This window comes from Chiroxiphia lanceolata, chromosome 19, assembly GCF_009829145.1.
Source record: "Chiroxiphia lanceolata isolate bChiLan1 chromosome 19, bChiLan1.pri, whole genome shotgun sequence".
Taxonomy (NCBI): domain Eukaryota; kingdom Metazoa; phylum Chordata; class Aves; order Passeriformes; family Pipridae; genus Chiroxiphia; species Chiroxiphia lanceolata.
Genome location: NC_045655.1, coordinates 12,461,982 through 12,475,730, shown reverse-complemented (window position 1 = coordinate 12,475,730; position 13,749 = coordinate 12,461,982). Strand labels below are relative to the sequence as shown.

At 50.2% G+C, this 13,749-nt stretch overlaps 2 protein-coding genes across 2 annotated transcripts; both read left to right on the top strand.

Annotated features, from left to right (window-relative positions):
* The first annotated feature begins 223 nt into the window (after positions 1-223).
* On the top strand, positions 224-6,996 carry NOTUM (notum, palmitoleoyl-protein carboxylesterase). The gene is given in 12 exon segments (XM_032706739.1): positions 224-534; positions 838-890; positions 1,043-1,138; positions 1,639-1,699; positions 2,558-2,616; positions 3,659-3,761; positions 4,528-4,675; positions 4,677-4,720; positions 5,059-5,159; positions 5,259-5,406; positions 5,663-5,710; positions 5,821-6,996. Coding segments are annotated over 12 exon segments (1,479 nt in total). The 3' UTR covers positions 6,128-6,996.
* Positions 6,997-7,113: 117 nt separating this feature from the next.
* Positions 7,114-13,455, top strand: MYADML2 (myeloid associated differentiation marker like 2). The gene is made up of 2 exons (XM_032706740.1): positions 7,114-8,682; positions 9,471-13,455. The coding sequence occupies exon 2, from the start codon at positions 9,871-9,873 to the stop codon at positions 10,777-10,779; it is 909 nt and encodes a 302-aa protein (XP_032562631.1). The 5' UTR covers positions 7,114-8,682; positions 9,471-9,870; the 3' UTR covers positions 10,780-13,455.
* Positions 13,456-13,749: the final 294 nt, after the last annotated feature.

Genomic DNA, 13,749 nt, shown 5'->3' with positions numbered 1-13,749 from the left:
CCCCTCTGTCATGCTCGCCGCCTGGGAGCGGGCGGCGGGCTCCTGTGCCGGCAGCCGCGCCGCCGAGCCCGCGCCGCCGGCGCTGCCCTCGCCGCCCGCCGCCGACCCCCGTCCCCGCGGGTGGCGCGGCGGGGCGCGGCGGAGCGCGGGCGGCGCTGCCCGCCGCCGGGGGCTGGCTGCTGCTGCTGCCGCCGCGGCGAGCGGCGGGTGGCGGCGGGCGGCGATGGGCACGGCGGCGGTGCACCTCCTGCTGCTGCTGGGGCTGCTGCACGCCGGGCCCGGCGGCGAGGGCAGGAAGGGCTGGCGGCGGCGAGGCCCGGCGGCCCGCGAGCGCGGCGAGGCGGCGGCGGCGGCAGCCGAGAGCTTCCCGCTGGACTTCACCGCCGTGGAGGGCAACATGGACAGCTTCATGGCGCAGGTCAAGAGCCTGGCGCAGTCGCTGTACCCCTGCTCGGCCCAGGCGCTGCCGCACGACCTGCGCCTGCACCTCCTCCACAACGCCTCGGTCACCTGCAACGACGGCAGCCCGGCCGGGTGAGTCCCCGAGCCGCGCCGGCCCCTCCGCTCTCCCGGGGCTGCCCCGCGCGGCCGCCGCCGCTCCCCCGGCCCCGGCCCCGAGGGCTGCGGCGCCACCGCGCGGCCGCGCGCGGCACCGGCGGCGACAGGTGCAGCGGCGCCTCCCGGGCGGCGGCCCCGGCGCTTCCCCGGGCGGGCGCGAGCGGCGCCGGGGCCGCCGCCCCTCCCGCCGCCTCGGCGCGGCCCCGGCCCGGGCGGCACCGGAGCGCTGCGGCCGGGCCCGGCTCCCGCTCAGGCGCCGCCCTTTGTCTGTGCCCGCAGCTACTACCTGAAGGAGTCCAAGGGCAGCCGGCGGTGGCTGCTGTTCCTGGAAGGTGAGCGCCGGCGTCCCGGTCCCCCGCAGCGGCGACCGCGAGCGGGGCGGTGGCCCGAGGCTGCCCTCGGTGCCCCGGCCCTCGCGGGCCGCCGTCCCTCAGCCACGGGCCCCCGGCCCCTCGGGGCCGCCTGACCCCTGTCCCCTCGCCAGGAGGGTGGTACTGCTTCAACAGGGAGAACTGCGACACCCGCTACGACACCATGCGACGGCTGATGAGCTCCCGGGAGTGGCCCGCGACCCGCGTGGGTGAGTCGCTCCGAGGAGCAGCCCCGAGGGGCCGAGGCAGGTGCCTGGTCGCTGCCCCGTGATGCTCCCGCGGGCACGGGCAGACGTTCGGGTGCACAGGTATCGCAGGTACCGAGTGCTGCTCTCTTTGCTCTCTCTGCTTGTGCTGCAGCCGCCTGGATACCCAGACCTCCATCACTCAAACAGATCGTTTAATTGCATATATCGGAATTCACCTGCTAGGATTTGTTTTTTGGGGAAGTACTTAAGTGGGCATCACAGGTCTTTTCTATACTGCAAGAAGCTTCTAGACAGGCTTCATCTGTAGCATGAATCAAATTCTCAGTGTCACATCTGCCTAAGGGCAAATTTAGAAATGTTCCTTCCCCTTCCCTTACCAATGTTTTTCATCATGAATGTTTGTTTTCTGTGTGGTCAGAGGTCTTGCATGAGGCTGCTAAGGCTCCTCTGAAGTCACAGACTCATCTGTACATTTCTTGTTTCTTTGTGCCCATCTGCAGGAACTGGGATCCTGTCCTCGCAGCCAGAAGAAAATCCTCACTGGTGGAATGCAAACATGGTGTAAGGAGGGACAACGGAGGGAAGTAGCTTTATACTTAAACACCATCTCCTGCCTTTCAGGCTGGTAAAAATGCTGCAGAGATGGGTTAAAATTAATACTTGGGAGAGGAAATTGTGTATTTCCTCGTTTGATGTAGTTCAGCTCTCTAACAAATAGGGCTACAAGGTCCAGAGAAACTTAAGTTCATTCTTCTTGGGGTTGTGGGGTGATCTAATGGAGAAAAACTGGGGATATCCTAGAGAGCCTTCTCAGATGGCTGCAGTGGCAAATCCGTCAGAAGTGGTGGGCTGATTATGTGTTACACATCTGCCAATTTGAGAGGAATGTGGAGCAGCTCTCCTAGTTCAAAGAGAGATGAGAGAGACCAGTTTATATATGCATCTGTACAGAAGGGATGTTAATTTGTCTCCTGCAAGATGGAGACAAAAATGGGAAGATAATTCCTTCAAAAACCTCTGGTGGTTGCAGTCAACGTTTATACTGCACTGACAAGAGTCTTCTCATTTTCCATGTGAAAAACTGAAGCATAGAGAGTTTCCCTGTGGCAGACCATCCACCGTGGGATAGCTGAGAGAAAAATCATGGCCTGTCTGTCTCCTGAGCTCAGTGCTTCAATTAAATTGATAGGAGACATGTTATTTATTGATTTAACTCAGTAAAACTACTAGTGTTCAGGAGAAAATACAAGGCAGTTGTAAATGTCACTTGTTTTACAGGCAGGTAAGTTGTCAAACTGGACAGAAACTCTTCCCTTTTCCCCTTCCCAAAGTTTAATTTTCTTCCAGTTAGGTGACCCCATCCTCACCCCGCTGTGCGTGTCAGAGGCACAGCAGGACTCACACAGCTCTCTCTTACAGATTCATCCCGTATTGCTCAAGTGATGTTTTGGAGCGTGCCTCTTCCAAGTCTGAGAAAAGTGAGTGTTGCTGAGGGGCTGTTGCTGCCCAGACATCACACATTAAAGGATGTGGCCAGACTTCTGGTGAAACCACATGGATGAAGAACAGGCTTTTTCTTGCTGAAGGGCAGGAAAGATATCAAGCTACTTCCAGATAAAACATCCTGATCTCTTTAGCTCAGGCTGTTTTGACATAGTTCAGAGCCACTGCTTGCAGAGATGTTACACTGATCCAGTATGCAAGGATTAGAAGAACAAAATTCCTTTTAGTTGAATATTCAGGTTCTAGCACGCAGCAAATTAATTGGTGTAGCTGAGCGACCATGGCCTGTTGCGTGTGACTTTAGCATGGCTTACCTGAGAGGAAGGACTGTGAATTTAGTGTCAGACTTTAATCAGGAGGATATTTGGCCTTAGGCAGGAGCCGTCATGTGTGTGGCTAAAGCCATCCGCAGGTTTCTTGGGAATCAGAGAATAGTTCATCTCAATCCATGCATTGCCATCGGCTGTCGTTCTGGTGATGCCACAGGTACCCTTTTACTTCATCCCAGCTCCTTGGAGCTGTTGCTGTGGAGCAGTTACACATCAGTATCCACGACTGCTGGTGGTACCAAGGAAGTGGTGTCTGTGTAGGTGTAACACTTTGTGAAGCATTGCTTGTCTGAATTGGCTTGATAAATGGGAAAAAAGGGGAAGCAGGAAGTTGGAACTGAGATTCCAGGTGGTAGAAAGGTGTGTGTGTTCCTCCTGTATGGAGATAGGGTCCCAGCACCGTCCTTCTTGTTTTCCTTCTCTAAGTTTACCCATTTCTAAGCACTATTGAAGGAAGGTACTTGTGTAATTGTGTATTCAGATCACTCTATTCACTTTCTTTCAGGGAAGCAAGTTTTGTACGGGGCAGGGAGAGTTTCTTCTTAGGTGTACTTGGTTCAGGTGGATAAAATGAACCTGGGTTAGGTTCGTAATCCCTTTGGAAAGTTCTTAAGCATTTTTGGAGAGGAAGTAAAAGTCTGAGCCTGGACAGGAAGCAATTTTGTTGACACTGAGCTGTCTCTTCCAGATGAATATGCCTTCATGGGAGCACTGATCATTCAGGAAGTTATAAAGGAGCTGGTGGGAAAAGGTCTGAGCACTGCAAAAGTGTTGCTGCTTGCAGGGAGCAGGTAGGTATCCACCAGATTCCCTTTGGTGAGAACAGGAGATTTCCACAGTAGAAAGCTGTTAGGAAACGTAGCTTCTAAGACTACAGTAACACTAATATAGCAAACCCTGTACCTCTTCTCAGTTTTCTCCTCTAAGGGGTACAACAGGGGAGGATACAATATTATTCCCGCAGCTTCCGGTCCAGATAGAACCAGAATAGAAACAGAAGAGAGAAAATAGTAACAAGGCAAAAGCTTGCAAGACAATAAGATAAAAGCTTTGCGTTCTCTGCATCAAGAATGTTGGCCCACATCATGAGACACACCCCTGCTGCAAATTGATTCGGGACACTAAATTCAAAACCAGACTTGCCTCACACAGGTGCACTAGATTGTCCCATGTTGCACAAAGCTCTGGTACACTCAGCATATGTTACACAGGGGCATGATAGAGAAGCTGCAAAGGGTGAATTCATCTCACTTCAGATTCTTTCAGTCTATTGAACAGCCAAACCTCTTGCAAATGATACAGAGCATATATATCTGCCAGAAGAGAGCTAAACAACAGGACTTGGTTTCTGAGGTACTAGATTGTTACTCAGCACAGTTACTTTATTTCTGAGTGTTTTGCAAAGTGAGGAAATAACGTGGTGACTACTAGTTTCATGGTGAATGGTTGGGTAGCTCTGCTGTGGGTAAATGAAGGTGTTTATAGTATGTCACTGCTGGCCAGGTGTGTGACACCCGTGTGTGCCTCATGACTGCAGTGTGGATGTTGCTGTTGCAGTGCTGGAGGGACAGGAGTGCTCCTGAATGTGGACCGAGTGGCAGAGCAGCTGGAGGAGATGGGTTATCAAGGGATTCAGGTTCGAGGCTTGGCAGACTCTGGATGGTTCTTGGATAACAAACAGTATCGCAGAACTGACTGTATCGATAACCATAACGTGTGCTCCAACAGAGGCCATCAGAAGAGGAATAAGGTACAGTCAGATACTCTAAAGTACCCTGCTGTAAGAGGCTAGACTGTGGAGATGTCCTCCTTCTCTATCTTCCTTCATTTTGATACTTAAAGAGTATTTATTCTCTACATCAGAGGTTTTTCAGTAACTGTTGAAAAAGACAATAATGTAAAATCTAGACGTGTAGAAGAACACGTGGAGTTGCAGGTGCTCTAAAATGTGTTGATGGGACAATGTAGCCAGGAGAGAGCTGTGCTATCAGTTGGAACTCTAATCAGAACAGAAATAGACTGGGATATGAAGAGGCAGTTGTTAGGATTGCCCTGTGCCTCTCATTCTGTTATTGCTTTGTTTCCTAGATACTGGAATGGCATTGTTCCTGAACGCTGTAAGCTGCAGTTTAAAGAGGGAGAGGAATGGAATTGCTTTTTTGGGTATAAGATTTACCCCACTCTTCGATGTAAGTTTCAGAGGAGAGATATAAAATGAATTCCAAAGTTTCCTCTGTATCCGCAACTGTCTTGGAGCAATCTCTTTTTCAAATTTTTTGTCTTCCTAGGTCCAGTCTTTGTTGTCCAGTGGCTCTTTGATGAGGCCCAGCTTACTGTAGACAATGTACACCTCACTGGCCAGCCTGTTCAAGAAGGGCAGTGGCTCTACATCCAGAATCTGGGTAGAGAGCTGAGAAACACCTTGAAGGATGTGACGTAAGTGTTTCCTTGAGGAAAACCCGGCACATTTGTTTCTAAGGGGCATTCTTGTCCAGTGTCCTGGCATTGTTTCTCAGATCTCTGCTGAAAAAGGAATGTTGTAAGTTTGATAACTATTAGCTCATCCACATCAAGAATCTTGCCTTTTTCATTTCCGGGTAAAATTCCATCTTCTCCCTAGTCCAGAATGTTCTATTCAGTAGGAGTTGCTTTGTCCTTCAAGACGTAATCCACATTTCCTTTCTTTCTTTAGTGCAAGCTTTGCTCCTGCCTGTTTGTCCCACGAGATCATCACACGCAAGTGAGTTCTTGTGCAGATCCTCTGAGAGGTGAACGGGGACGTGGCTGGGGAACGAGCCCATCCTGGCATCCTGACCCCTCTGATGAGACCTGTACGGTTTGTCTTTTCAGTCACTGGACTGACATCCAGGTGAAGGGGACGTCGTTACCCCGTGCCCTGCACTGCTGGGATCGGAGCCTGCATGAGAGCAACAAAAACGGGAAGGCCCCTCTGAAAGGCTGCCCAATTCACCTGATTGACAGCTGTCCATGGCCTCACTGCAACCCCTCGTGCCCCACAATCAGGGACCAGTTCACAGGGCAGGAGATGAATGTGATCCAGTTCCTCATGCATATGGGGTTCGATGTTCAGAAGATGGCACAGCAGCAGGGCCTGGAGCCCAGTAAACTCCTGGGGATGCTCAGCAGTGATAACTAGGGAGGGCTTGTCAGAGGGGCAGAGATTAGATCAGGAGGAGAGAGACTCTCGGCCCTTCTCCCACACTTTCTAATCTTCTTCCTTGCGCTCCTGCAGGCAGATGCACGCTCACATCCAGGCACGCTCACACCTGTGCACGCCCACGTGCTCCCACGCTCTTGCACACTTCAGGGTGTGTCAAGAACAAAACAAAAAAAAAGCAATTTCTTGCTTACGCTGTTTGGCTGGAACTCGTTCCCTCCAAACTCCAGGGCTGAGTTTCAGCCAGTCACATCCTCTTCCTGTGTTACACAAGGCAATCGGATACAGGGAGTAGCAAAGCCATAAATAGCAGCGATGAGAACCTTTCCCAGATCTGGGACGTCTTCCCTTGCCATGAATTTTACATCATAGACTTGATACAAGTGGTGTAAAAAGCAAGCACTGGATTTCTTCTGTCCAACTAGAAGTGAAGGAATGATTACATGACTTCCTGGAGGTCAGCATCTCGTGCTGAGTCACAGCGTACAGACCCAGGACACGTGCTAGGGATGGACACTCTTGTACTCAATTTATTCGTATTATTTTATAAAATGACTTTTTTATTACTTTTTTTTAACTAAGCAAGAAATATAAATGATATTGTTTTGTAACATATTTTTTTTTAAATAACGAAGAAACCTCTTGCTACTTTGGCAACGTGGACATATTTATTTTAATATGTAAAATGCTATTTATAAGGGCTGACCAGAGAACCATACCTATGTCTTTGTAAAGTTGTATATGCTGCTCATTTGGATGGGTTATCCTGATGGTCACTTCTGCCTGGGAGAGGGCTAAGGGTGGTGTTGACAAATTTTTATTAATTAGACTTCTGTGTTCCCCTTGCAGTGTTCCTTGTTATTGTTTCTCTGATGAAGAGGTTGTAACATGATGTTTAAGTACTGAGACTTTCACCCGGCACCTGATGTTTGCAGACTTCCACAGCATTTTTGGCTTGACTGTGATTTCCCAGGTACTCCAGGGCACTCAGTTGAATGGTGCAGGGAGATCTGGCTTTGCAGTAAAGGCCTGTCTTCAGTGAGGGAAATGTTCGATCAGACTGTCAGAAGCATTTGGAACAGAAAAGACAGCACAAGACAAGCATCAACATATTTCTCTTGTAGTCATTTGGGAACACACCCACTTCAGCACAGAGAATCCCCTTTGATGGTAGGGGGAGGAGAGCAAGTGAGGGATTGGGAATTTGTAGAAGAGACCGTCCCTGGGGTGGGAGCTTCCCCCTGCAGCACAGGGTGTGGGGAGACTTGCATGAGGAGTGTGGCTTACTCCCTGCTGCAGGAGGTCCTGGACCAACTGTGTGTGGTTATGCAGTGTGTAGGCCACAAAGAATTCAGGCCTTTTTTTAGAAAAATTCCCTGCACTTTCAAGATGGGCCTTACGAGGTTAGAATGGTGGTGCTGTTTGTGAGATCCCTTGTCTTGGGTAAGTAAACCCCAAGAATGAACCAAACCACAGCCCTTTGGTTCCTTTTCAAGGGCTTCAGGAAAAGTTGGGCAGGAACACAGAGGGAATCAGCTGTCCTGCTGAGAGTGATGGGATTAGCACACACTGAAGATAAAAAAGTAGCTAAAGAGAAAATGAATGATACTGCCAGCAGAATTGAAAAGCAGGAAAACATCAGTGGAGTTTCCCTATGATCAGTTTGGTGATTGCTGATATCCTTTATGTTTTAATGACTTGGGTACAAAAGTGAAATTGTCCTGATTACGTTTTTCATCTGTTTTCTGCTGTGCAGAAGCCACTGACAAAAGGGCAAGGCTTGAAGAATTCAGTACCAAGTGTTTGTGCTCTAAGATCTTGCAACTAGATGAGGTTTTTTGTCTCAGAGGAAAAGTGGCTGTGGTCCATCTGATGCACTGCTCTGCTGGTGTGATTTTGGGGACCTTTGCCTTCTGCCAGCACTGCCTTCAGCGCTGAGGGCTCTCCAGAGGGCACCACTTCTCATGGGAAAGCAGAAGCCAAGCAGCAGGACCAGCTCTGCCCCCCCAGCATCACCAATTGGTCACAGAGTGTAGGGCAAGGGGGGATGTGTCCTCAGGTGGACTGTGACAGGGAGTGACCCTGTCACAGCTCTCTGCTGGTCCCTGGGCAGGTAGTAAGTGATGACCAGGATATGCCACAATACAGTCAGTAACACACTGCCAATGAGGTGTGGAAAACTTCTAGAGGTGAAGAGAGGGGAAGGGCAAGACTTTCAGGGGAGAACCTCATCACCTGGAGCTCCTCAGCTCTCCTGCTGCATTTCCTGGTTGTTGTGATGTTTATTGTGCAACTTCCACCCCAAATGAATACAGGTTTTGTACTTTTAGCACCAGAGGTCTTAAGGAAAATGGGAGGGACTTGAATGAAAGAGACACTGAGGTTACAAGACAGTGTCAAAACTGAAGGTAGGCACATTTTATCCTAAGAGCCACAAAAACTGTACTGTTCTTATGTGAACTGTTCCATAAAGTTATCCTGCTTCCACACTGGGATTAGCACTGCAGATGAGGAGTCAGCAATGCTGCCGTGGGGTAAGGGAGGAATTTTTCTACTCCGTTGTGGTTTTCATTTTTCCCATTCTGAACCTACATCAGAAATTTTCTTCCGGGCTTTTAGAGTTAGAATTAAGAGACTTCTGGGTAGAGACAAAGTTTCGGGCGTTGTGTACCAGGCACGGCTCCCTGTGGAAGCTTTGATCCCACAGGATGGAGAGTTTGAGACTATATATTGAAATCTGTATTCCAAAACAGAGCTAAGAATATCAAAGCAATTTTTTTTTTTAACAAGTGTATTTGGTTGTGGCATTCAGAGGTACAAGAATAACTGGTCTCCACATAAGTAAAACAGACAGGGATGAGTTTAAGGAAATGGTGAGGACTGGTGTGCTAAACCTTCACAGCCACAAGCTCTCACTAATGCTCAGAGCACAGCAGGTAAATGTATTGCTGCTCCAGATCTACTGCAGCAAAGTGAGTCAGCTTTTATCCAGCCTCTGGCCTAAATCCTTTCTTTTGTAGGGTTTGTGCTGCCTTTGGGCTTGTGCCCCTACTCTTGGGTCTGCAGGACTGAGCTGCTGTTCCTGCAGTGTGGCTGGATCACAGCCTTGTGCCACAGTCAGCCCCCTCCCTTCAGTGCGGGGGTTGCGGGGGGGGGAACGGCAGCATTCCAGTGACCCCAGAGTTTCTAGAACAGCAGAAGGATAATCAAGAGCCTCTGGTGGAGCTCGCAGCTTCAGTGTTAAATAACACCGGCTCCCAACAGCTGAGGGGGGGCAGGACTCATTCCAGAACTATTAATAAAGCCCCTATTTATACTCCAGGTTCCTGCAAACGGTGCAGCAGAAAACTACAGCTGCGGAGCTAAAATGGAATAAATGTCAGCCTCCAGGGAAAGCACCATCCTGCGGGAAAGGAGACCACAAAAGGACAGCACAGGGGCAGGTTTCAGACCTGAGGAAGCAGATCGAGCGGACGGCAGCACCCTGAGCTCACAGCCAGTGGGCAGAGCCAGCCAGTCACCTCCCTGCAGCCGCAGGTCTGTGCGGAAAGCTGCCAGAGCCGCGGCATCAGAGGCAGCTCCCACTGATGCCGGCAGAGACCAGCAAGATTCGAGCTGCCACTCCACTGAGTTGGGACCAGGTGTGACTCAGGGCAAAAGAGCAAAAGCCTGAAAGGACATTTGAGGGGGCTTTTGCCTGCATTGTCTGCTGGACTGGAAAGATGATGGAGAGCACAGGAGGGCCGTATCTAAACACGGCTGCAGTGACCTCCCCCGTTGGAATAGCTCGATTGCTGCAGATGACCTTTGGATGCACCACGTTCAGCCTGGTCGCCCACCAGGGCGGGTTCAGCGCTGCCTACGGCACCTTCTGCATGTTTGTCTGGACCTTCTGCTTTGCGATCACTGTGTTCATCATCACCTGTGAGTTCACGCACCTGCACAGCTGCCTGAGTCTTTCCTGGGGAAACTTCACTGCTGCTTTTGCCATGCTCGCCACGCTCATGTCCGTCACGGCCGCGGTGATCTACCCGCTCTACTTCGTCCAGGTGGGCTGTTACCCCATCGGCTGCGAGGTGAGAGACTTCCGCATCGCAGCCAGCGTCTTTGCGGGCCTCCTGTTTGTCGCGTACGCTGCCGAGGTGTTCTTGACCAGGGCAAAACCGGGACAAGTCACCAGCTACATGGCCACCATCTCCGGGCTCCTGAAAATCGTTCAGGCCTTTGTGGCCTGCATCATCTTTGGGGCGCTGGTGAACGACAGCCAGTATGGCAAACACGTGGCGACGCAATGGTGTGTGGCTGTCTACAGCTTTTGCTTTGTGGTGACAGTGGTGGTAGTGGCCTTCAGTGTCACAGGTAAGACTGCCTTGCTGTGGTTCCCCTTTGAGCGCTCTGTGGTCATCTACACCTTTGGGGCCGTGCTGCTCTACGTGAGCGCTGCGGTCATCTGGCCGGTGTTTTGCTTTGACAGCAAGTACGGCTCTCCACAACGCCCCAGCCTCTGTGCCAAGGGCAAGTGCCCCTGGGACAGCCAGCTGGTGATTGCCATCTTCACCTACGTTAACCTGCTGCTCTACGTCCTAGACCTGGCATACTCCCAGCGCATCCGCTTTGTCTCACACCTCTGAAATGGGTCAGAGCCGTCCCGGCACTGCGGAGCCGCTGTGGTTGCAGAGGGATGGGCCATGAAGTAGGGAGGCACCGGGCAAAACCATCAGCCAAACTTCGAGGTGAAGACCGACTGCATTAACAAATTAATGACCTGGAGCGGGTGGGCTGCAGCTGATACCAGGCACAGTCCACCTCCCCCATGGTTCTGCCCAACCTGCCTGGTGCCAGCACGAAGGAATGACACAGCTCCACGTGCATCTGCAGACAGCAGGAATGCTTGCAGCCGGGGCTGCAGGCCACCAGATTACTGATCCAAATATCAGGAAAGACGCCAAGGATTTTGAAACTGCTACCAGCACTTAACAGGAATGAACTGACTACCCAGGAACTCAGAAAGTTAAAAGCTGCATCAAGGAACACCAGTCCTGGAGATGAAAACCAATCCCTCGGAGTTTGGGTTAGTTTGGGCAGTGTGGTGAGACATGGAACGCCTGCAAGTGTGGGCAGTTCCAGCTGGGCCATTTCTGAGAAGAACATCATAGCTGTAATAGTATTTTGAAGGTTACCAGTCCTTTCCCTTCCTCTCCTTCGCTGTCTAGCACAGAAAAGGAGTAAACTCAAGCATGTACCTTGGAGGAGGCCTGGGTATTATTTAGCAAACACTAAGTCACTACAGAAATGAAAATCTGCAAAACTGGGTCTCTGCTGCTGAGAATCAAGGTGCAGAGCAGAGCCAACCTGCAAAGTGACTGTGTGTGACCTGCTGTCCTTGCTCGAGCAGTGCAGAAGGTACCTCAGCACAGGCTCTGTATTGGTTTATGGGCCGCTGTTTCTTTATACTGATGTCAAGATTTTTTTTTCTGGAAGCTTAAGGATAAATTCTGGGGAGATAGGAAAAGGAAGGCAGAGATTAATTGAACTCACAGTGCTGGACAAGAGACCAAACTGGGTGGGGAGGGGGCATGGACAGGATGGGACATGACAGAATTTGCACACAGTGGTAACAGACTGGGAGCACTGCCCCAGAGCAGCTCAGGTGCAGGATTCCTGAGCCCTCTGCATTACTGAGGAGCCACATGTCTTGGACCCATCCCTGACAAAACACCCACTTTTAAGTCCCACACTGCTCAGCTCAGATTTCAGGCTCAATAGGAATCTTCATTTGTTCCAGGGAGAAGCCAGAATGTCCGAGTGCTTGTGCAGCACATGCAGACTCAGTGCTTTGATTAAAATCTCCAGTAGCTGCCTGTGAGAAGCAAGATTTATTTTTTAACCAAATTAAAATAAAGCTGAATGGCAGATGTACACATACATCTCCTGAGATCTGTATGCTGTCACCCTGCTCTCCACACTTCCACTGCAGCAGATACAGCCCTCTGCTTTCTGCCCAAAAGCAGAGCTCAGTTTATTTTGATGTATGAAGGCTGAACACAGAATCAAAAAAGTACAGACACAGGACAGCTGAGACCTCTGAGTGGATTCTTTGCAGCAGAGTCACTCAGGAAAAAGGAAGGAAACTTACTTTTCATCAGTGCTTTGTGCAGGGTTTGAAAAGCAAAGAGAAAACTTGTTGGGACAGATTGTGTTGGATAATTCTATACTGAGCAAGGACCAGCCTCAGCAGTGGGAGGCATTAGCCAGGAAACAGGGCAAGAATTGGGATCCAGCGAAAAGGGAATGCATGGAAGAGCCTTCCAAGGGGGTTTTCTCTTCTGCAAGTCCCCATGAAGGGCAGGCAATCTGGAAGATGTGGTCCAACAAGAGGGTGCTAAGGCAAGACCCAAGACTATCTGCTATAGATATAAATCAGGAGCTTTATTTCTTGCCACCCAAAAGACTTACAGGTTGTACAAGTACAAAATGCTGATTTGGGAAAGGAAATCCACTTGTGTTGGAGGTGGCAGTTTACAAACAGCCACTGTGCACTAAGGGACCTCAAGCATTTATGATGTATTCTTGTTAAAACCATCAATGTGAACAAATTAAGCTGTGTCACACTTGAAAATTACTTGTTTTTTGTTATTACAGAGCACTAAAAACCAAACAGGTGCCTGTGAAGCACCATGGCTTCTGTTATAAAATTCAACCCTGCAAGTCCAGGCAGGTTGCTTGAGGAAAGCCCTGTCCTGCAGGCCCTGGTGTGGCTCTGGGAGGCTGGGAGGGCAGGGAGAGGGTCCCCAGCGGCAAGTGCCTGCAGGCTGGGGGTGCTTGGCCCCAGATGTGACATTGCCACTCGCACGGGCAATGGCAGCTGTTGGAAACCTCCTCGGCTGGTAGCTGTGGTTCAGCCAGGCACCGCTGGCTTCTTGCTGGGAAGATTTTGCACCAAGTAGGAGCAGGAGCAGCAACGTGATAAAATCTGACAATGACATGGAGTTGATGTAACTTACACTGAGCCAGGGACAAAGAAAGGCCAGAGAGAAACAGGTACGTGCGAAACAATGGGGGTAAAATTGAGTGCCTTCACAATGAGGAGAAAAGGAAATTTAACATGGAAATCATGATCCCACTGACTGGTGGAGTGAAAGACAAGTCATTGCCAAGAACAGCGTGTTCAGATTTAGCTTTCTCATCTGCCAGCCAAAGACTAAGCAAAAAATGTGAGCATGGTCAAAATGGCAAAAAAAGATTGTGTGGACAACAATCCTTTATTTTAGGAGAAAAAAAATAATAAAAAAAAAATCAAAACCTCATGCTTTAGTGGTTAAAACACTCCCCAACCATTGGAAACTATGAGATTGCCCAATCCAGGGCAGAGAACATCCAGTATTTGCTCAGCAGGATTTACCAACCAGCTGTGTCATGATTCAGTTCATCAAAACCCCTTCATTTCCAGAGTGTATCTACCCCCTTAATTAATAGATGAGGATCAAGTAGATCACTGTGAACTGGGCTTCATGAGACATCAACCATTCCCAACCTTTTTGGTAAGCTGATGCCAGGATGTGTGTGTGTGTTCATTCAGCATTACAGACTTGTGTTCGCAG